Genomic DNA, 23,489 nt, shown 5'->3' on the forward strand with positions numbered 1-23,489 from the left:
TTTGTGACCCCATGGACTGTAGCACTCCAGGCTTCCCTGTCTATAACCAACTCCCAGAGCATGTTCAAACTCATGTCCATCGAGTCGGTGATGGACATTGTCACCAACTTGATGGACATGAATTTGAGCATGCTCTGAGAGTTGGTTATAGACAGGGAAGCCTCGAGTGCTACAGTCCATGGGGTTGCAAAGAGTCAGACATGACTTAGTGACTGAACAACCAGAGTGGTAAAGAATATGCCTGCTAATGCAGGAGACACAGATTTGATCCCTGATCTGGGAAGATCCCATGTGCCGTGGAACAACTGAGCCCATGCACCACAAGTATTGAGCCTGTGCTCTAGAGCCCATGTGCTACAACTACTGAAGCTTGTGAGCCCCAGAGCCTGTGCTCTGCAACAGGAGAAATCACGGCAATGAGAAGCCTACAGACCCCAACTAGGGAGTAGCCCCTAGTCTCCAAAACTAGAGAAAAGCCTGCACAGAAATGAAGACCCAGCACAGCCAAAAATAAAAAGTAAATAAAATTAAAAAACAACAACAACAAAACAATTGAGTATTAATAGGTTGGGAAGCTGAGGTTCAAAGAGTTCCCTACCTCAGGGTGGGAGGAGGTGAACCCCCAGGCATACAAAGAAGGGAAAGAAGTGGCTGTGGGAGAGAAAGTGCAGCTGGTCCCCCAAAGCTTACCTTTGTGCTCTAAGCGCTGGTCCATGCTGGAGCGGGACCTTGGCCATTTCGGACTCCGAGGACGGGCCTGAGGTACCCCCGACCTTTGTGCCTGGGCACAGATTTCCGGACGCGAGCTCTGTGAGTCTTCCTCCTTCTCTGCTACCCCGAAGAGGGTCCTCCAGGATGATTTTTTCTTGGTGAGGTTTATGGCCTTCTCGCTGGACTGAGAATGTCTGCAGGGCCACGGCCCCTGCGTCCATGCCTCACTCACTGGCCAGCGCTCTGGCCCTTTCTGGGACAGACTCCTTGTTCTCAGGTGCTTCGGTGAGAGGATGGCAGAGGTGTTCTGGAAGACGTGGTGTTTGACATAGAACTCCAGGATTTTGAACTCCAAGCTGTCTGAGTCCTCATCATCCAGGGGGATCTCTTCCAGGTCACAGGGGCTGGCAGTGCACATGGTGGGGCTGCAATGACAAAATCACACGTGTCCTTCCACCTGGGAGCTACCTACTCTTGGTAGGAAAGGGGAGATGGGGTGAAAGTCAGTAAGCATTTACTGAGCACCTATTCTCTTTGTGGTGTCGGAGAAGACTCTTGAGAGTCCTTTGGACTGCAAGGAGATCAAACTAGTAAATCCTAAAGAAAATCAACCCTGAATATTCACTGGAAGGACTGATGCTGAAACTGAATCTCCAGTACTTTGGCCACCTGATTCGAAGAGCTTGACTGACTGGAAAACACCCTGATGCTGGGAAAGATTGAGGGCGGGAGGAGAAGGGGGTGACAGACAATGAGATGGTTGGATGGCACCACTGACTTGATGGACATGAGTTTGAGCAAGCTCAGGCAGATGGTGAAGGACGGGGAAGCCTGGCTTTCTGCAGTCCATGGAGTCACAAAGAGTCGGACACGACTGAGCGACTGAACAAATTCTGTTTGTGCTGGGAGGCAGCGGGTAGCCAGAGATGGAAAAGCCAGGGTTCTTTCTGCAAGTTCAGATTTGCAGAGATGAGGAGATGTGTACGTAGATAACTCCAGACCGAGAGAGTGAGCTAGGAGCTTGAACAAAGATACTGGAGCAAACATAGGAGGTGGGGGAAGAACAGAGAGCTGCAAATAGAGGCAAGTGCAGGCTCCTTGTGACTGGATTCTGGGGCTTAGAACAATCTGGGCACAGAGCAGACCATAGGTGAATTTAGGTTGTTTCCCTGGGCCCTGCAACCGGACCCTCAGGCCTGGCCCCACCCACCAGTAAGTGGGCACTAGCTCCAGGATGTGATTTCACCCACCAATGGGAAGGCAACCGTCCCAGGGACTCCTGAACCCTAACTCAATCCTCTAGTTAACTCATCAGTAACCACGGGTCTCCCTGGGGTTCCAGAGTCAGACACCTTGTGACCTGACCCTGCCAACCAGCTGCTGGCAGCCTTAGCACAAGGTAGGGCCTGCCATCCAACTGGGTCGGGGGCCAACCAAGCCTACCAGACTGCCCATGGTAGCCAGCCCACCATAGCAGAAGGGCACATGCAACCACACAGGGAGCACTTGGTGATGAGAAGGGAGTGAATTCTGGGAGGCAGAGAACTTTTCCTTCAAAAAAGCCACTTCTCTAAGATCAGGAAATGTAACCAACCTACTGGCTACATGGAAATAAGAACAAGTTAGGCAAAATGATGCAACAGAGGAACATGTTTCAAACAAAGGAATGAGATAAAGCCTCAGGAGAAGGACTGCGTGATGTGGAGATAGGCAATCTACTCAAGAAAGAGTTCAAGGTAGGGATCATAAAGATGATGCAAGAAGTGGGGAGGAGAATGAATGGAGAGTGAGAAGTTAGAGGCTTTTAACAAAGAGTGAGAAAATAAAAGAACAACCAGAGATGAAGAATACAAAACTGAAATGAAAAATACACTGGAAGGAGCTGACAGTAGACCAGATGATACAGAGGAATGGATTAGTGAGCTGGAAGACAGACTAGTGGCAATCATTAATGCTGAACAGAAAAAAAAAAGAATGAAAAGAAATAAGAGCTTAAGAGATCTCTGGGACAGCATAAAGCACACAAATATTTGCATTTTAGGGATCCAGAAGGAGAAGAGAGTGAGAAAGGGGCTGAGAACATATTTGAAGGCATAATACCTGAAAACTTCCCTACCCAAAACAAACAACCCAATTAAAAAATGGGGAGAAGACCTGAAGAGACAGTTTTTCAAAGAAGAAATACAGATGGCCAATGGGTACAGGAAAAGAGACAACATTGTTAATAATCATAGTTGCCTACATTCATCTTATTAATTATTGAAAATAACAGCTAATTCTATTATTACTTTTGCATCTAGTAGCTGAATTGTTCTATAAAGAAGAATTTTACCTAATCAGTTGTTTGGTTACTTCTTTATTCAAGTATTTTCTATCATAGTTATACTTTGTTATTAATTTCTAACTTGGGCTTCCCTGGTGGCTCAGATGGTTAAGAATCTGCCTGCAATGCTGGAGACCCAGGTTTGATCCCTGGGCTGGGAAGATCCCCTGGAGAAGGAAATGGCAACCCACTCTAATGGTGAGAAAGTATGACCTGTATGCGATGCAGTTTTTGAACTCTGTTGAATGTTGCTTGATGGTCTATTGTATGGTCAGTTCTCAAAAACACTTCATGTGTGCTTGATCAGAATATGTGTGCTCCAGTTGTTAGGTACATTGCTAAATGTGATTATAAAATAAAACTTATTAGTTATATCAAAAGTATCATTAATCATCAGAGAAATGCAAATCAAAACCACAATGAGATATGACCTTTCACCTGTCAGAGTGGCTCTCACCAAAAAGTCTACAAATAGCAAACATTGACAAGGATATCAAGAAAAGAGAACTCCCATACACCGCTGGTGAGAATGTAAATTGGTGTGTCCACTGCAGAAAACAGTATGGCTGTTTCTCAAAAATATACAAGTACCATATGACCCAGCAATCTCATTTCTGTGTACCTATCCGAAAAAAACCAAAAACACTAATTCAAAAAGACACACACGGCACAATGTTCATAGCAACAATATTTACAATTGTCAATATATGTAACAACCTAAGTGTCCATCAACAGATGAATGGGTAAAAAGATGTGGTATGTATGTGTACACACCCACTCCACACAGTGAGATACTATTACATAAGCTATCAAAAAGAATGAAATTTGCAACAGCATGGAGAGTAAGTGAAATAAGCCAGACAGAGAAAGACAAATACTGTATGATATCATTTATATGTAGACTCTTAAAAAGTGCAACAAACTAATACGTATAACAATAAAGGAATAGATTCACAAGTACAGAGAAGAAACTAGTGGTTACCAGTTGGGAAGGGAAAAGGTGAAGGGGTAAGAGACCGGTAGGGGACTAAGAGGTACAGACTGTTGGGTATAAAAAAATAAGCTACAAGGATACATTGTACAGCACAGGGAAAGTAGCCACTACTTTATAATAACTGTAAATAGAGTATAACCTTTAAAAATTGTGAATAATTGTTATACATCTGAAGCTTATATAATATTGTACATCAACTATACCTTAATAAAAAATTGTTCCTAAACCTATAAAACATGGGTATGTGGACAGAAAAAAAAAAACTGGCACATGTGAATCACTTAAAATAGTGCATAAAAGTGAAAGTGTTAGTCGCTCAGTGGGGTCCAGCTCCTTGTGACCCCATGGACTACAGCCCGCCAGGGTCCTCTGTCCACTGAATTCTCCAGGCAAGAATACTGGAGTGGGTAGCCATTCCCTTCTCCAGGGGATCTTCCCAACCCAGGGATTGAACCCAGATCTCCTGCACTGCAAGGCAGATTCTTTACTGTCTGAGACAACAGGGAAGCCTATATATGACTATAGGAAACTATATATATATAGTGTGTGTGTGTGTATGTGTGTAAAGCATACATACCATAAGCTATGAAGCCTGGAACTTGGCTGGCTTTCCCAGCACCTAACATAATGCCTGATACATGGTAACTTCTTGATAAATATTTGAAGAATGAAAGAAAAATGATACAGTGCTGCCAGATAAAATATGAGACATCTAGGAGAAGGCGATGGCACCCCACTCCAGTACTCTTGCCTGGAAAATCCCATGGACGGAGGAGCCTGGTAGGCTGCAGTCCACGGGGTTGCTAAGAGTCAGACACGACTGAACGACTTCACTTTCACTTTTCACTTTCATGCATTGGAGAAGGAAATGGCAACCCATTCCAGTGTTCTTGCCTGGAGAATCCCAGGGACGGCGGAGCCTGGTGGGCTGCCGTCTATGAGGTCGCACAGAGTCGGACACGACTGAAGCGACTTAGCAGCAGCAGTCAAATCTGAATGTCAGGTAAACAACAAATAATTTTTTAGTAGTCCCAAATATTGTGTGGAAAATACTTACACTAAGCATGTCTGCTGTTTATCAGAAATTCATACCTAACAGGGCCTCTTGTATTTTTGTGCAAATCTGGCAATTCTGTGATTAACAAGTGCTGTTTATAAAAATTGAGATCTGAGATTGTTGGAAGCAAGTAAAGTGGACCCAGGTGGAGACTGAGCGACCTGAGTCTCACCAGAGAAAGAGTGGTTAAAAAGTGAGAGGAGAGTGTGACCTATGGTTCCAGATGCAGGGAAGTGACTCGGTGTAGAAGGGGCTGGAGGGCAGCGCTGGAAGGCCCCAGGAGAGCATATATGTGGGTTTTAATTTGGACCTTCCTTTTGAGTTGGGCAGCTCTGGATGCCTTAGGCAGGACATACACCTGGGTCCTCTAGGAAGCAAGGCCTTAAATTTGCAGCCAGCATACTATGCTCGGGAGAAACCAGGTAAATTAAACAAAAAACCAAACCCAAACCTTTCTAAAGTACTGTGAAGACTTCAACATTGTGTGTGGGTGTGGGTGTGGGTGTGGGTGTGGGTGTGGGTGTGGGTGTGTGTGGAGTAGCGTTGCTGTTGGAGAAAGGGCCCGACTTCTTTGAGAAACCAGAGTTTGCTAACTATTGATTCAGGAGCAACATCTGAAAAGAGGGGAAAACCTGAGGTCAAGGTGGAGAACACAGCCCTTCCACTTGGTGAAAGAAGAGGATTTTGTGGTTTTCCAGGTTAGAAAGCATTTGAGTGCTTGGCCCAACCTAGAGGCCAGGCCAAGGGCCAGAGAAGCAGAGGGCCCAGCAGCCCCCAGGAGTGGAGGGTAGTCAGGCTGGGCAATTGCCTGCAGCTGTGTTGAAGTATCAGCTAAAACACGTTGGATGCGCTTAACAAGCATAGGGTATTTTTCCTATTAATCTGCGTTGGGAATGAAGGGAGAGCTGTTAAATGGATAGTGAAGTCTTATTTTAAAGCAAAGGATTGAGTTTCTTTATCACAAATTGCAGCCCTTCTGCTTTTTGCTGTTCCTATTTAAAGTCAAGCTTCTCCTAATGGAAACGTACAGATGAGTTTTATACATAACACTGATGGAAATGAAGCCCTGGGTGGGGCCCCAGAATGTAAGTTCAGAGCCTGGAGTGGAAATTATGAATAGCTCCAGAATAACAAGCTCTCTGTGAGGCTTGTTATGATTCAGTGACTCAGTGGCCCTACCCTTTTGACCCAGTCTTCCTTATATACCCTCTTCCTTATCTACAGCAAACTCTGGCAGACCTACTCCCCAAAGCTAGGTTACACGGCATCTTTTCCTAGTCTCTCTTCTTTCTTGGAGACTTGCTTCTCCTCCCCTCCACCCCCTACAACCCCCAAAGTGGTCGAAGTCCTCCGGGTCCCCACTGGTGGCTCGTCCCCTGGAAGCACCGCAGAGCTGCAGCTGACCTCCAGGATCACAGGATACGCTGTAGGGATTTTCCTAGCTCTGGATTTGTTGGTCAAGCTTAGATTTTGCTTCTCTTCCTGTCGCAGGTCGTGGAGCAAACAGCCTTCACGCGTGCTCCGTGATTCCTGTGCACAGAGGCTGTGACCCAGAAAGCTGGACAGAACTCTGCCCTGGCCTTTCCCGGGTGTGAGGGACATGGAACACCCTTTGGCCCAACAGACTCAGCCGCAGAGCTGGCTTCATCACTCTGGACACACAGGCAAGGCCTGAGTGTAAGACGGGGGCGGTGGGGGAGGGGAGGACACTCATCCCAGAGGGACCTACGCAGACCAGCTGATGAGCTGGGTTTTGTCTGGTTGTCTCACGCCTCTCCTTTCGCACTCTCTGCCCTCTCACAGGCCTCCCCTCTGCTTTCTTCCCTGAACGTCAGACCTTCTGGGATCCTTATCTCTCCCCCACTTGTCATTTCTGAGTAGGACGCGGTCTTTAATCCTAAGGGTGAAATGAGGTAAAATGTCTTACCGTCCTACAATAGAAGCTAAACTGAGAGAACCTCAGGTCTCATGAATTAAACACAGACTCAGGCTCTGATTATAGAACAGAGCGGGCAGGGAACTCAGGAGGGAGTCTTTCAAAGGGGAGGGGGAATTCCCATTTCACCTGAGCCGGGTGCTGAAGGAAGGCTCTAAGAGGACTAGATCTTGTGCCCAGAGATGCTCTGGGCTCAAAGCCAGGGACTCCTGTCCTCAGCCCATTTGTGCCCTGGAGGAGGGACCTAGTATTTCCATGGGCTTCTGTCATGCTGTCACATCCTCAGTGAGACAGGTCTGCATACTATTAAAAATGATTCAGCCAGTTATATTTTCTTAACTGCCCCAGCCATTCTGGAGCAAAGGAGAAATGAAAGGGAAACTTAAATGTCTCTCTTTGCCTTTCCTGAAACCCCCTAACAAACTGTACACTTAGCTTTTAGTTTTAGATTCTTACTTTTGCTTCCTGAGACTTACAGGATCAGAACTCCTAAACAAACGAAGTAAGCATTAGGTTTACCAGCCCCCAGTTAGAGTGCCTAATGAACACATCCAGGACTGTAGTTCCCCCCCCTCCTCCCCCATGTCCTGCTGGGAAGGCTGAATCTCTCCTGGTGTTACCTGGTCTTCAAGCTGTCAGTGGTTGCTCCTGCTTCGAGTCAGGTGGCTGTAAGGATATTTCTATACCCGAGTCTCTCTCCACGAAACTTAAGAGGAAACTGTGGCCTAGTCTTCTTGGCTCCTGATTTCAGAAGGCCCTTGTGACCTAAGACGCCACCGGAGTGTAGCGTGTTCAGGTTGGGACTGAGGCTGGAGGGAGGCTTAGGAAGGGAGTCACTTCCTTGTTAAGCCCTGCCCGCAGCTATTTAACTGAAGGAGGGACTGACCTTTGCCCAAGTAATTTGACTCTAGGAGTTCTGCATCTTCATTAAGGACTCTCACTGCCCTTTAGGACGGGGACAATTATGTGGATGCCCTCCCCCCATAGGACTTTACTTTTCCATTGATCAGTTTCAATCAAGTTGAATCAACTGTGTGGGTGCTCACTTGTGTCCATCTCTTTACAACTCCATGGACTGTAGCCCGCCAGGACTCCTTGTCCATGGAATTCTCCAGGCAAGAATCCTGGAGTGGGTTGCCATTTCCTCTTCCAGGGGATCTTCCCGACCCAGGGGTTGAACCCGAGTTTCTTGAGTCTCCTGCATTGGCAGGCCGTTCGTTACCAACTACGCCACCTGGGAAGCCTTCATCAGTTAAGCAAATGTTTACTGATCACCTCTGTGGCAGATATGGTCACATGTGTTTATTCTTCACGGCAAGAAGGAGGTGTTAGGGTTACCATTTTATATACTAGGAAACTGAGGCTCAGAGAGCTAAGGTATCTTGCTGGTGGTCCCCCATCAGCTGAGTTGAAATCCAAAGCTAGGTCTTTTTGGCTTTACACCATAGCATAGATTGTATTCAAATAGGACCACTGCAAACACTTCCAAATGGAATCCAACACCAGCCATAGTGAAAGCCACAAACGCTGATAAAGGCCACGTGCCACAGTTTAGGGATAGAATTTCCTATGTAAAAGAAAAAAGAAACATATGATTTTGTGCTCTATCCAGATTCTTGACTGAAATCCATGAGCACTGGCTAGTCAAAATGTAAAGATGAAGGAAGCGTGCACAGTTATGGGAAAGTCCTTTGGTGATTTGAAGTGAATTTTAACCAGCAAACTCATATTATTGTCCATAATGTATACCAGTCTAGTCAACTTGAGAGATGTTAAAGAAATATTGACTTTTTTTTTTTTTTTAATAACTTGGTCTTTTTTTTGGGAAGAAAAGATATATTCATTCAAAATAATTTAAGAATCAACAAATGCTTGTAATCAATAAGTAAATCACATAGTAGGGATGACAGTTGTTATTGGAGTTCAGAGCTACATAACTTAAGGACACTGGTGACAGAAACCGTTTAGAGGTCTTACGAGGTAAGTATGAACACAAGGAAGTATGAACACCGGGAGTCAGGCTCACTGAAGACAGAGAATGTTCATTAATCATTCAGCTTTGTGGCTCCCACCTCCAACACACTAGCACAAAGTAGATGGGGCTCAATACATGTTATATATTAATAGACGAAGCAACAGAGAAGGCAATGGCACCCCACTCTAGTACTCCTGCCTGGAAAATCCCATGGATGGAGGAGCCTGGTAGGCTGCAGTCCATGGGGTCGCTAAGAGTCGGACACGACTGAGGGACTTCACTTTCACTTTTCACTTTCCGCATTGGAGAAGGAAATGGCAACCCACTCCAGCGTTCTTGCCTGGAGAATCCCAGGGATGGGGGAGCCTGGTGGCTGCTGTCTATGGGGTCACACAGAGTCAGACACGACTGAAGTGACTTAGCAGTAGCAGCAGCAGACGAAGCAAAACCTACTCTCTTCTGATTCTAAAAATACACATTAGAGTGTGAGGCTCAAGAGGGAGAGGATATATGTATAATTATAGCTGATTGATGTTGTATGACGGAAACCAACACAACACTGTAAAAATTTAAAAAATGCACATTTGTTGTAGAAAACTTGTAGAACAAAAAATAGCATACCTAAAATAAAGACCACCATGATCCAGTCATCCAGTGATACATAATTAAAAACTTGGTGTAATTCCTTCCTTCTGGGACAGTATCACTTTGCTGCCCTTGAGGTGTCTGTGTGGCCCACTGCCCGTTCTCTGCATGCTGCCCTCAGTCATGCATCTACCAGGATGCTCCCCTGCAGTCACATGGACCAAGTGACCCCTGCCCCTTGTTAAGAAGGAAACAACAGACCGCAAATGGAGTCGCTTGTGTTGGGTCCATGGCAGCAGACCAGGACTTGATGCCTAAGCTGATTATAATTTCAGCCTTCCGAGGAATGTGATTCCAGCCACGCTGGAATTTCCTGGTCAGTCTTGGGAAATTTGCAGATAGACCCTTCTGTTCCCCTCAGGAGTGAGGCCTCGCCTAAAACAATACATCTTTGCTGATAATTTCCTTTTGTCTGCTCCCTTGCTGCCTTTTGAAAACCTTTCCTTTTCTGCAGCTCAGTAGAGTTCCTCTTTACTTGCTAGATGGGATCCTGCCTGGTTCGTGAATCATCCAATAAAGCCAATTAGAGCCTTAACCGTTGACTTGTTATTTAACAGATGTGACGGCAGCAGAGGGATGAAGGAGACTCCTGATGGCCTCACGGACAATGAAAAACACTGATGAGGTACCTGTGAGACCCTTTTTGAGCTCACTGTCTTTCTGAGGGCTGTGGGTAATTTCCCTCTTGGTTCTTTTTTTTTTTTTTTTTTAAGTCTTTATTGAATTTGTTACAGCATTGCTTCTGCTGTTTATGTTCTGATTTTGGGGGCTCTGAAGCATGTGGGATTTTAGTTCCCAGACCAGAGATTGAACTGGCACCCCCTGCATTGTGAGGTAAAGTCTTGACCACTGAACCAATAGAGAAGTCCCATCCCTCTCTCTTTGCATCCAGCTCCTGATCTGTTTGGCATACGGAGGAGGTCAGCTTCTGCTGGTGAGTGGTTCTACCCCCAGCCAACTGAGTTAAGCCGCTAGCCTTTCAGACAATTTGCAGGTTTTAAGTGGAAAAACCCCAACCCTTGATTCTGTCCATGTAGAGCCCCCAGGCTGCAGTTTCACATGTTACATCCCCATTGTTGGTTCAGTCCTTTTGACTGGTCAAGGTTCTGTGGAAATTGTTGTAGTTCACAGGCCTTCTCTAGGCCAGGTCACAGTGGCATCTCTTGGGCACTGCTGGTATGTCAAAGTGCACATGTTTGTCTTGTTTTATGTAAATGCTATTGCTAGCGGGGGTCTCAGAGGCCAAAAAGCTGCAATAATTGGTGGGCACAAGTGAACCATTGCTGCCTAAATAAAAAACTCCAGTGTTGAGACAAGTTGGTCTTGGAATAGGTTAGACCTACAGGTTACCTGCCAACCTCAGGGAAACTTCTGTGCAACGAGGGACACTGTAGAACACATAAAGTACCCAACACAGCTTCGAACCCTTTTAGGTTTTCCTTTGGCTCCAAGTAACCCAAACACTGGGAGAAGGTGATGGCACCACACTCCAGTACTTTTGCCTGGAAAATCCCATGGACGGAGGAGCCTGGTAGGCTGCAGTCCACGGAGTCACTAAGAGTCGGACACGACTGAGCGACTTCACTTTCACTTTTCACTTGCATGCACTGGAGAAGGAAATGGCAACCCACTCCAGTGTTCTTGCCTGGAGAATCCCAGGGACGGGGGAGCCTGGTGGGCTGCTGTCTATGGGGTCGCACAGAGTCGGACACAACTGAAGCAACTTAGCAGCAGCAGCAGCAGCAACCCAAACACTTAGCTCACAGAATCCTTAAATTCTTTTTTTTTTTTTTAAACTTTTTACCTTGTATTGGAGTATAGCAGATTAACAATGTTGGGATAGTTTCAGGTGGACAGTGAAGGGACTCACCCATACATATACAAGTATCCATTCTCCCCTAAACTCCCCTCTCATCCAGGCTACCATGTAACATTGAGTGGAATTCCCTGTGCTATACAGTAGGTCCTTGTTGGTTATCCATTTTAAACATAGCAGTGTGTACATCGGAGAAGGCAATGGCACCCCACTCCATTACTCTTGCCTGGAAAATCCGATGGACGGAGGAGCCTGGTAGGCTGCAGTCCATGGGGTTGCTAAGAGTCGGACACGACTGAGCGACTTCACTTTCACTTTTCACTTGCATGCACTGGAGAAGGAAATGGCAACCCACTCCAGTGTTCTTGCCTGGAGAATCCCAGGGACGGGAGAGCCTGGTGGGCTGCCGTCTATGGGGTCGCACAGAGTCGGACACGACTGAGTGATTTAGCAGCAGCAGCGTGTACATGTCCCTTCCAAACTCCCTAACTGTCCCTTCCCACGCCCCCACCCCAAACTCATTCTCTAAAGGAGTCTTTCCGTTGGATTCTTAAATTCTAGAGTCAAGTATGCCATCTTCTTAGTTCAGTTGTTCAGTTGTGTCCGACTCTTTGTGACCCCATGGACTGCAGCACGCCAGGCTTCCCTGTCCATCACCAACTCCTGGAGCTTGCTCAAACTCATGTCCATTGAGTTGGCGATGCCATCCAACCATCTCATCCTCTGTCATCCCCTTCTCCTCCCACCTTCAATCTTTCCCAACATCAGGATCTTTTCAAATGAGTCAGTTCTTTTCATCAGGTGGCCAAAGTACTGGAGTTTAAGCTTCAACATCAGTCATTCCAATGAACACTCAGGACTGATCTCCTGGACTGGTTGGATCTCCTTGCAGTCCAAGGAACTCTCAAGAATCTTCTCCAACATCACAGTTCAAAAGCATCAATTCTTCGGCGCTCAGCTTTCTTTATAGTCCAACTCTCACATCCATACAGGACTACTGGAAAATCCACAGCCTTGACTATATGGACCTTTGTTGGCAAAGTAATGTCTCTGCTTTTTAATATGCTGTCTAGGTTGGTCATAACTTCCTTTCCAAGGAGTAAGCGTCTTTTAATTTCATGGCTTCAGCCACCATCTGCAGTGATTTTAGAGCCCCCTAAAATAAAGTCTGCCAAATTGGTCTACAGAGCTGCTCTGAAGCTTCAAAATAACTTCATTAAAAAGCTTGTTATGGAAGGCTAGGGAAAAGTGAACTACACAGGAGATAAGAGGTACCACCCTTTTCTCCCCACTGTCCTTCCTCATGTGAAAACTCACATTTTCCTGATTCTCTGAACTGCCTTTCCATTGGCGAGACTGTTAAACAGTTACCTGGTAAAACCTCCCAAGATCCAGGTGAACAATACCTAAGAACTATACCTCCTTGGGTATTGTTCATTCCTTGGTCAAAGACAAAATGAAGGGCCATAATTAAAGAATTTCCTCAATTCAGGGAGGGTCCTCATATTTTTTTTATTTTAAGAGTTCAGAATCCTTATTGGGGTTTGTTACTGCAGGCTTATTGCCTGGTGGCTCAGAGGTTAAAGCGTCTGCCTGCAGTGCAGGAGACGAGCGTTCGATCCCTGGGTCGGCAAGATCCCCTGGAGAAGAAAATGGCAACCCACTCCAGTGTTCTTGCCTCGAGAATCCCATGGACGGAGGAGCCTGGTGGGTTACAGTCCACAGGGTTGCAAAGAGTTGGACACGACTGAGCGACTTCACTTCACTTCACTGCACTGCAGGCTGCCAGTTCCTTATCAGCTTGTACCGTATGTCAGTAGGATTTGGAAAGCCTCAAGATGGATGAAGGAAGCAGAAGGCATAATCCCAAGGATAATGGAGATCCTCTCCAGCATGGTCCTTTTTTTTTTTTTCTTAATATGAGCAGCTTATTTATTTATTTGGCTGTGCCAGGTCTTAGCTGCAACATGCAGAATCTTCCAGCATTTGAAGTTGCAACATTTGAACTCTTATTTGTCACATGTGGGATCTGGTTTCCTGACTAGATTTTTCTTCCTGGATTTTTGTTTGTTGGGAGTTTTTTTTTTTTTTTTTTACTGATTCAATTTCTTTACTAGTAATTATTCTATTCAGATTTTCTATTCATGATTCAATATTGATAGGATGTATGTTTCTAGGAAATGTATCTATTTCTTCTAGGTTATGGAGAAGTCAATGGCACCCCACTCCAGTACTCTTGCCTGGAAAATCCCATGGATGGAGGAGCCTGGTAGGCTGCAGTCCATGGGTTGCTAAAAGTTGGACATGACTGAACGACTTCACTTTCACTTTTCCTTTCATGCATTGGAGATGGAAATGGCAACCCACTCCAGTGTTCTTGCCTGGAGAATCCCAGGGATGGGGGAGCCTGGTGGGCTGCTGTCTATGGGGTCTCGCAGAGTCGGACACAACTGAAGCGACTTAGCAGCAGCAGCTTCTAGTTATCTAATCTGTTGGCATATAATTGTTTATAGTAGTTTCTTATGATTCTTAGTATTTCTGCGTTTTCACTTGTAACATCTCCTCTTTGATTTCTGGTTTTATTTATTTGATAGTAACGCAAATACTTCTTTTCATAAAATGCAAATTGTCTCTTTTGGAATGCAACTGTTTATCATTGTGGGGAAAAACCAGTCCATGGGTACAGACTGGTTTTTCCAGTTTTGTCTCTATTTGTAAAATCATTTCAGTATTTCTTATTGGACTATAAGTGTGCAGTAGTGTGAGTTCTCCTTTGAATTGGTTGTAACATTTTAATTGGTTCTATTATTAATTAATGAGTTAAGTAAAATATTTGACACATGTTCTGAGAGTTGACTAAGATTCTAGCCTTAATCAAATTCTGAGCCTTTCTTGACTAGTCCTTTAAAGATGTGAACACAACACTAACAGCTCATAGCTACATCCTTAGGATGACCCAACCCAACCCCCACATCACCCCACCCCCCACCTTCAAGTGCCTACCTGAGAACATAATCTGCTCTTTGTTCCAACCAACACCTAAATGTAGGGTCCCTGTTCCCCAGTGTCTGTAGGAGGAGAGAAGCCTAACATGCCGACCAGCCTCCCCTTCCTATTTTCTGTAATGTACCACTCCTGTGACTCTACCGAGTCCCCACTCTGTCCCTATTCCCTCATTCTCCCTTCAAAACGCACAAATCCAAATGCAGCTCACTTTGGTTTCTTTACTGCTGTAGTCTATGACTGATTAAGGTCTGTCCTGACCACATTTACTGGGTTTGTCTTTGCCAGAGTCATGCTTTTATCTTTAAAGAAATTATCTACTAACACTGATTAAATTACTCAAAATCTCTGGACCTTCATGTTCCCTTCAGGCTATTCTTTGATGGTCTGCTTAACTGACTGAGAGACAGGTGGGTAGAAATCTCAAGATTCTGTTAGGGGCTGTGTTTTAATCAATGCCTTAGTTATTGATACATTTGCAGATAATATAGGTATAGTATAGCATAGCAGTAAAAGGCTGAGGCTCCAAAGGTGGTTTGCAGTTGAATACTGATCCCACCTCTTACTAAATGAAGGGTAGGGGAGAGTGTTCTGAAGAAGGAAGTAAAAGAAAGACACTTGAAGTTGAGGCTGAAAGGAAGTTCTTGGGCTTAAAAATTACATGTATGAAAGAAGTCTGGAGGAGATATTAAGGAAGACTTATTCTGTCTCTTGTGTCACTGTTGTGATCAGGACTGTCGTGATAGGTTACAGGGGCTACCTCAATGGGGCTTTGCATAGGGAAGAGAGACTTGGCTTAGCTGTGAATACAGTAAGGAAAAGTGGGAATTCATAGCCAAGGAGCTGAATCGGGGTTGGGGGAAGATGGTACCAGTGGATGAAAAATTACTAAGGAAGAATCAGGAGTAAGGGGAGATTTTGGCTAAAATGACCTGATAGGATTCTTGGTGAAGGCAAGCCAGGGTAACCAGATGTTACTGAGGAATGATCGAGGATGAAGAACTTAATCAGATATCAAGGGTGGGAGATTCTGGCTAAACTAACTTAGCAGGATTCTTGCCAAAACTGGGCTCTTGGATAATGTGCCCAATGATGGGACCTAGCTGGGCTCAGAGGAACCTGACTAAAGTTTGTTCAGGGACAGTCTTTGACAAGGACTGTGACAAAAAGCAAAGATAGGTCTGGAGTTAAGTGTCAGACTGAGCCGAGGTTCTTGAAAATGTAAATGACGAAACAAGGGGTTTTTCAGATTCAGTTACAACAACAGAAGGCAGAAAGAAAACAGAACCACTCTGATTCAATTTGACTCGTCTTCTGTACCAAGAAAAGCAGTCTCACTTGGGAATGACAGAGAGAAGTTGGAACTTTAGATGACAGAGATGTGTTGAGTATCTTTAAGTAGATCTCAGGCCCACAGTAGGAAGACCCAGAACCACCATTTGTAACAGAGAAGAACAGATCTGACTCCATATTGCATCTGTTGCTTTAGCTCTAACCCCTGTGTGGTTTTCCCGTGCTTGGTCATGCTGGCTCTGAATCTTTCCTAAAAGTATGTTCTCTCTAGCCTGAAATATACAGGATAGCATATTCTCAGGTCTCTGACCTTTAAAGAGGTAGCATTTTCCCATTCATATAGAGATAAAAAGTTGCAGAACAGAGAATAACATTTGTCCTGTTGGAAGTATATAGGAACATTGTGATCAAACCTATGCAGACAGCTGCAAGAACAAAGGATTCCTGCACCAAGAAGCTTGTAACAAGCAGCCACAGTTCTCTCCCGTTTTAGTATAGAAGAAGGCAGTAAAATGGTTCTTTGGAACACTTGTCCATCATCTTTTCTGTCTGCTGGATTTCCAAAGAAAATCACTATTCCTTTCCACAAACCTCATCTCTCAATTTATTGACTTGTCATTTTGATAGGGACAGAGTGAAGGGACAAAGTAGGTGATTAAATAGTTAACCCCACTAGGGGATTGTATCAATAACTGGAAGAAATATGGGAGACTCCCTATAAGTTAATGATTGCTCAAGAAAGAAGATTTACTTAACCACAAAACCAAGCAGGCTTGCTTAGCAAAAAAAAAAAAAAAAAAATGCAACAGAAGCATGAGACATGCCCCCCCACAATAAAGCGATGGTGACATGAGACCCGTATCCTGCCCATTGAGCTCAGTAAGTTAATAATCCCTAGGACATGCTCTCTGCACACATAAAAGACTATAATTGGTGGACCTAGCCTGACCATGTAGGGACAAGAAAACTCCCCTGCCAGGCCTGAAGGAGGAAGTGATGATGGAAGCATGACATCCACTCAAGAAAGACAAAGAAGTTCTTCTCCCCCTCCCCACTTTTCCTTTGATTATAAAGCCCAGTAAGTTCTCAGGGTGGGGTGCCCCCTCGCCTGCCTGCTTTTAAGCCTCACAAGTGTCCTGTTCTAATAAATCTCTTCTTATCTATCTCTTTGCTCTCGATGGATTCTTCTCTGTGCTGAGACATGAAGGACTATGGTACTGGAGCTCTTTGGAGCCGCTGAAACGACACCCAAATGGTTTTAGTTTGGCAAGCAGTACGAGCTTGGACTCAGTAACACTGTTGGATGATGCTTGGTGACTGGGGATAACTTGCATGGTTGTCAGGCCTTGGCAGCCTTGCAAAACCTCACACAGATGTTAATCCTCCACAAAATCCTCTACTGAATTATCAGGCAGACGATTTATGAACCTTTAGAGGAGGGAGTTCCACGTGTTCACTGTGAGTTGGTTGGGACAGTTTAATCCCATCTCCCCAGATCAGGGGGGTGCTTTTGATGAAGTGAACATTGACTCCAGCAAGGTTTTTGATAAAAATCTCATGAGATCAATGTGAACAAATTGGAAAATGGCAATTTAGATGATGCTGTAATTGCAAAACTTTTCAGCTGGTTTTTCCTTTATACTCAAAGTGTGTGTTGATGGAATGAAGCACTGGATTCTCTGGACTGTTTACTTCTCCATCTCCTTAATTTGTTGTGTGAGCGTGGGCAAATCGCTCAGCTTCCCTGGTTCTCAGTATTATATAAAAAATGCTTCAATCTCTAGTTGTTTATAACTCCATGAGAAATTGGTTCACGTATGCCTGGAGGGATGTAATTTATTTCTGAGTTCTGTCCTTGATTCTGTTTGACATTTTTCATGATTGACTTATCTAATGGCAAGTACATGGTTGATACAAAGAGCTGAGGGAACACATGGATGAATAAGAGTTCAAGCCCCAGGGTCAGACAGTCCTGGAATATGAACCTTGGGTCCGTCACTTCCTAATTGGATCTTGAGCAGATTTCTTAACTTCACTAGCCTTGATTTTCTATTTACTTGAATAATAACAAAAATAGTAACAATAATAATAGATTCCATGTAAAGATTAAATAACTACATAAGATACTACATGAAAAAACACTTATCAAGGTGCCTGGCCCAAAGACAGTTCTCCAGTAACTGTTAGCTCTTATTGTTACATTATCCCTAAATTGGGAGAATTTATATTGGATAACATAGTATGTTTTAAAAATTACTGTAGGGCCAAGCTATGAGCCTAGAGTTAGAATGTAGTCCGGCTTACTAAAGCCTAAAGCCCAACGTTTAGGATTAACTACTCAACTGCATGTGAACAGAATGCGACTGACCTGGCTTTAGAGCAGTTCATATCAAAATCATTTTAGGGATTTTGGGCAACTGCCCGATGAATGTGAATCATCAGCATGGTATGGCTTCCAAAAAAGTCAGTGTTGTCTTAGGCTGAATTAATGGGGGTGCAGAGAAGCTTATGGTGCCATTTATACTCTCCTCTTGGGGAGGCAGAACACGCCTACAGAGCTGGGGTCATTTCCGCCCTTGTGTTTTTTATTGAGGAAGTAAAGCAGGAGGCTAGACAGCAGCAGTTCAAATCCCAGCTCTACCATGAGACTAGCTCTATGAACTTGATTGAGTTACCCAACCTCTCTGTGCCTCTACTTTCCTATCTGTAAAACAGGAATAATATAATTGGTACCTACCTCTTAGGGCTGTCATGAGGATTCAATGGGATGTCAGTGTAAACATATAAAACGCTTCTAAAATCTGGGCTAATAATAATTGCCAAAGAAGTGCTGTTGCTGCTGGCGGTAGTGGTATCATCACCTTTCTAAGAAGGGCATTGGCAGTTTCCCCCAGTGACAGGAGCAGAATGGTGCTGGGTGCTGCAGCCATGTGACAGGCAGAATATTGAATAAATTCTCCTCCTCCTCTCCCCTTACCCTTGGCCCAAACACACCCACCACTCCCGTGATACAGAAGGGGCTTCAGAACAATTTCGGACTCTTCCCTAAACTGGAATGCTCAAACTCATACCCTTTTGGGTCTCCATCACTAGACTTTAGTGATCAGTGAATTCAGTGCCCTCATTTTCAATATTCTCAAGGTCACATAGGAAGTTAAGAACCAGGGTCAAGTCCATATTGTGTGCTTTCTCCACTCACCACCCCTTCCTCACCCCTGCTCATCAAAGTCTTTCAAACTCCAACTCAAATCCCGTCTCTTCCTAGAAACCCTTCTAGATGCTCCTGAATGGAATTGGTCTCCTCTTTCCCCTTAGCTACACCATAGCAAGTTTTGAACATTGATTATAGTACTTATCAGTCTTCTTTGTATTAGGGTCCCTTGTCCACACCTCTGTCTTCACCCTGTTTGCCTGAAGAACAAGGAGATCATTTATTCACTTTAGGATCCCACTTAGCATGTGCATGGTGCTTTGCATAGATGGGCCGTCCTGCCGTGATCATTGGACTTGGTAATTAAGGTTGTGAAATGTGGACTATTTCTCAGAAGAGAGAAGATCTGGAGGGAATGAAACTGATTCTCCGGAGGAGGATGGATTGGATTTAGCTACTTAGCTTCAGAGAACAGGAGGAGGACCAGGGTGGGGTCAGATTTGGTCTGGCTGTTTGGAGAGAACCCTTTACAATGACAGACATTTAATAAGGAAAGGGGGACCTTATGAGAGGTGAGTCTCCATCAGTGAAGATATTCAGATTGAAGCTTGGTAACCACTGTCAGGGACGAAGTAAGTAGTAATACAGGATACATCCTCCAAGTTCCCTGTTTGCTAGCTACGCTCAGCATCACTCAAGATCTTGGTGCCATTTTAGGGTCCACATGTAGTTGCAGACACAGTAGAGGTTTAGGGTGTCCAGCAGGGTTGAGAGGGACCCCAGCACTGCCCAGGGAGACCTGGGTCTCTCTCAGGTTCATTCTTAGCTTTGCTAGTCCAGGGTGCGTAGGGCCTGTACCACCACAGACAACCAGCTCCTCTCCCTACTTCCTCTAGTTTTGCAGAATCTCTTTCCTTCCCTTTCCTCCTCTGCTCATTGCTATCCTGTGTACCCAGAAGGTCACCTTCATGTGAACTTTCTAGCGTGGAGTGTCCTGAGTGTCTCAGTTATATCCCAAAGCTCTCAGCTTGGCTTTTAACATCCGGTTATAGTGTGATGCAGACCTTACAAGCATCCCACATAAAGGCCCCAAATCTCTCTCTTCTTGGCTCTTAGCCCTGGAGCTATAGTTTTTACATTTCTTCTGATCATTCCATTCCATTTTCATTTTTCTTTCTTTTTCTTCTTCTTCTTTTTTTTTTGCTGCACACAGCTTCAGAGTTTGTGGGGTCTTAGTTCCCCAAGCAAGGATGGAACCCAGGGCTCCTGGTGGTGGGAGCACAGAATCCTAAGCGATGGACCATCAGGGAAGTCCCTCCATTTCATTTTCAAATGATGGATCTAGCTATGTTTGGATTCCAGATATATTTCTATAAGTTTCTGGTTTAAAATGTTTCATTTTTCACAGCCTCCCACCAACAAGTATGTACCTACTCCTTTGGCATTGCCCTCAAGACCCTGTTTTTGAGCCTCCTTTCCAAGACATCTACCCGGCCTCTGTATACCCAGGTATCACTTGTGACCTTGTGATCTTGCCCCCACCCCCAAGGTCAACCTAATTTTCTTCACAACACAATTTTGCTTCTCACCATTGGCCCTGAGCATCTTTGCCATCTGGCCTCATTCCTAAGGTTCTTGCTCAGAGAGGTCAGGTCTGTAGAATATCTACCCTTCGTCAACCTGATACATCTGTAGTCTCCAAAGCATCTGGCTTCACAACTTTCTAGCCAGCACTAAACTTAAGAGTGGGTTCTACTTCAAAAGTTCATTTGTAAGGGACTTATTTAGAACTCACGTTTTTCTCTTGAAGTAGTATTCTTCATGGTGGTGAGTTTTGCCAGACCAGTCCAGGAGAGCCCATTTAACTTGTAGGGGTAAGCTGAAGTACCAGCACTGTGGAATCCTTAGGAGTGGTAATGGTGGTGTAGAATACCATCACAGTGTAGAACAGTGCTTCTATGGGAAAATATGTTCAGAATTCCAACTTGGAATGCTGACTCTCCTGTACCTGTAGTTAGACTGGGAATGCCTCTCACCTCTATATTGAAAGAAAAGGAAAAAAAAAAAAAAAAAAACACAATACAATTTATTGAGAGATTACTATGTACCAGGCAGTGTAAACTCATTATGTGAGTTGTATTGTTTCATCCCCACAGGGACCCTCTGATGGAGCAGTGTAGGTACTGCTATTATTCCCTCTTTACAGATGAGAAAATGGAGACCAGAAAAGACTAATCTTAGTGACTTTAGACAGAGATTCTAAAAAAAAACAAAAAAAAGAGTCTGGTGAATGCCAGGAAAGGAACTTCAATCTATAAGATTAAGGGGTGAGAAGAGAATCAGCGATGGAGCACAGATGGAGTAAGGATTAGATCGGGGTTGAGCAAGGTGGAGACAAGGGCAGTAGGACAGTCTAGAGGGAGCTTGGCTCAGTGTAGGAAGTTATTGAAGTGAAGTGAAGTGAATTCGCTCAGTCGTGTCTGACTCTTTGTGACCCCATTGACTATAGCCCACCAGGCTCCCCCATCCATGGGATTCTCCAGGCAAGAACACTGGAGTGGGTTGCCATTTCCTTCTCCAGGGGATTCCTGACCCAGGGATTGAACCCAGGTCTCCCGAATCGCGGGCAGACGCTTTAACCTCTGAGCCACTAGGAAGTTATTAGACATCATATATTCTCTTCCCCTGTGACCTGTCTTTGGCAAAGGGACACTCAGATCCTGTTATATGACCCTTGAAACAGTGGAGAATAAGCACAGCCTGCCTCTGAGAAGGAAGATAGCAGTAGGTGTTTTTAATCCTGGAGGTGATCAGGGATGGTGAGGTAGAGTCCATCACAGCTCCAGCTTTTCACTACTCCCTGTGTCCATGCCTGTACCTTACGAGTACCCTCCCATGAGTAGAATAAGCTACTCTGTCCCTTGAGACTGGACTCCAGTCATGTTACTTGCTTCAACCATCATAATGTGAAAGCCATGACTAAGTCCAGGCTTGAGAGGCCTTTGTCCATTAGAACATGCTTTCTCGTGCACCTCTGCAGTAGCTGGGAGAACATGTCCAGGCCTGGCTGCTGAGGATGAGAGATACATGGATTGGAACCAAGCTCCCAGATTGACTTAGGGGGACCCAGCCTAGATTAGTTGAAAACCATGCACATCAGTGAGGCCAACCAAATCAGCAGAGCCAGCTACATCAGCTGAACCTTGCAGATTTATGGAAAATTAAGTGGTGTGGTTTTCTTGCTATGTCATGCATGAGTTTTTAAAAATTAAACATTTTATTTTGAGGTAATTGTAAATTCACAGATTCTTGTAGGAAATAATAAAAAGAGATCCTGTGTACCCTTTATCTGGTTTTCCTCTATGGTTGCATCACTCAAAAACTGTAGTACAGTATCATAGTCAGGATATTGATATTGATACAGTCAGTTGATATGATCATGTGATTTTTTTCTTCTGTAGTTTGTTAATGTGATTGACTCATTGATTGATTTTTAAATATTAAAACAGTCTTATATCCCTGGAATAAACCCTGCTTGCTCATGGTGTATAATTCTTTTTGTATAGGGCTGAATTCTATTTGCTGATTTTTCTTTTTTTTTTTATGGACTTTTGTACTCAAGAAGGATGTTGGTCTATAGTTTTCTGCTTTTCTGCCTTTGGTTGTGGTATAAATCAAATGAATTGGGACATGTTTCCTTCTCTTCATTCTGGAAGAGATTATGTAGAATTGGGGTTAACTCTTTAAATACTTGGTAGATCATCTAGTAAAACCATTTGGGCCTGGAGATTTCTTCTTTGTGAGTTTTAAAATTATGAATTTAATTTTCTTATTAGTCACAAGGCTATTCAAATTACCGATTTCATATTGCATGAATTGCAGTTTTTTATTTAGTTATTTATAGGAATTGTTCCATTTCATCAATATATTCAAATTTATGTGTGTAGAGTTGCTTGTAGAATTCCTTCAATATTCATTTGATGTCTTCAGGGTCTGTAATGACATCCCCTGTTTCATTCATTGGTAATTTATGTTTTCTCCATCTTTTTCTTGGTTAGTTTTGCTAGAGGTTTGTCAATTTTGATTTGACATTTTGGTTTTTGTTTTCTGTTTCTTGAGTTTCATTTCTCTATACATCTTCCTGCCTTCCTTTGGGTTAAACATTTTTACATTTTGATTTACCAGTAGTGTTTTTAAATGTCTCTTTGTATAGCCTTTTTAGTGGCTGCTCTATGTATTAAATTATATATACATAATTTATATAATTATCATAGTCAACTGCTATTATTATCTTATCGGTTATTGTGAAGCATATAAATCTTCCCCCTTTACATCTCTTTGACTTCTCTATTTACATAGTATATTTACTGTAAATATTTCCTCATGCCCATTGAGAACTATATCAGTGTTAAGTGTTGTAAGTCAATTTTGCTTCAGTTATCAAATGTAATTTTGAAAACTCAGAGAAAGAAAGTCTATTGTATTTGCCCATATTTCTGCTTACTGTGTATGCTCTGCCTTGCTTCATGATGTTCTAAGATTCTTTCTTATCATTTCCTTTCCATTTGGATAACTTCCTTTAGTC

The 23,489-nt window shown here is 44.0% G+C and overlaps 1 protein-coding gene across 10 annotated transcripts in view; it reads right to left on the reverse strand.

The window, feature by feature from the left end:
* BCL2L14 (BCL2 like 14) overlaps nucleotides 1–20,831 on the reverse strand; it is a 36,633-nt gene extending 15,802 nt beyond the window's left edge. For 2 of the 10 annotated variants that reach the window (XM_059886235.1, XM_024991532.2), the window contains exons 1-4: nucleotides 20,700–20,830; nucleotides 19,106–19,164; nucleotides 3,248–3,372; nucleotides 691–1,136 (exon numbers count right to left, since the gene is read on the reverse strand). In XM_059886235.1, coding sequence (XP_059742218.1) covers nucleotides 691–1,129 — 439 coding nt within the window. In that variant the 5' untranslated portion in view covers nucleotides 1,130–1,136; nucleotides 3,248–3,372; nucleotides 19,106–19,164; nucleotides 20,700–20,830. 10 annotated transcript variants of the gene reach the window in all.
* Nucleotides 20,832–23,489: the final 2,658 nt, after the last annotated feature.

This window comes from Bos taurus, chromosome 5 (genome assembly GCF_002263795.3).
Source record: "Bos taurus isolate L1 Dominette 01449 registration number 42190680 breed Hereford chromosome 5, ARS-UCD2.0, whole genome shotgun sequence".
NCBI lineage: Eukaryota > Metazoa > Chordata > Mammalia > Artiodactyla > Bovidae > Bos > Bos taurus.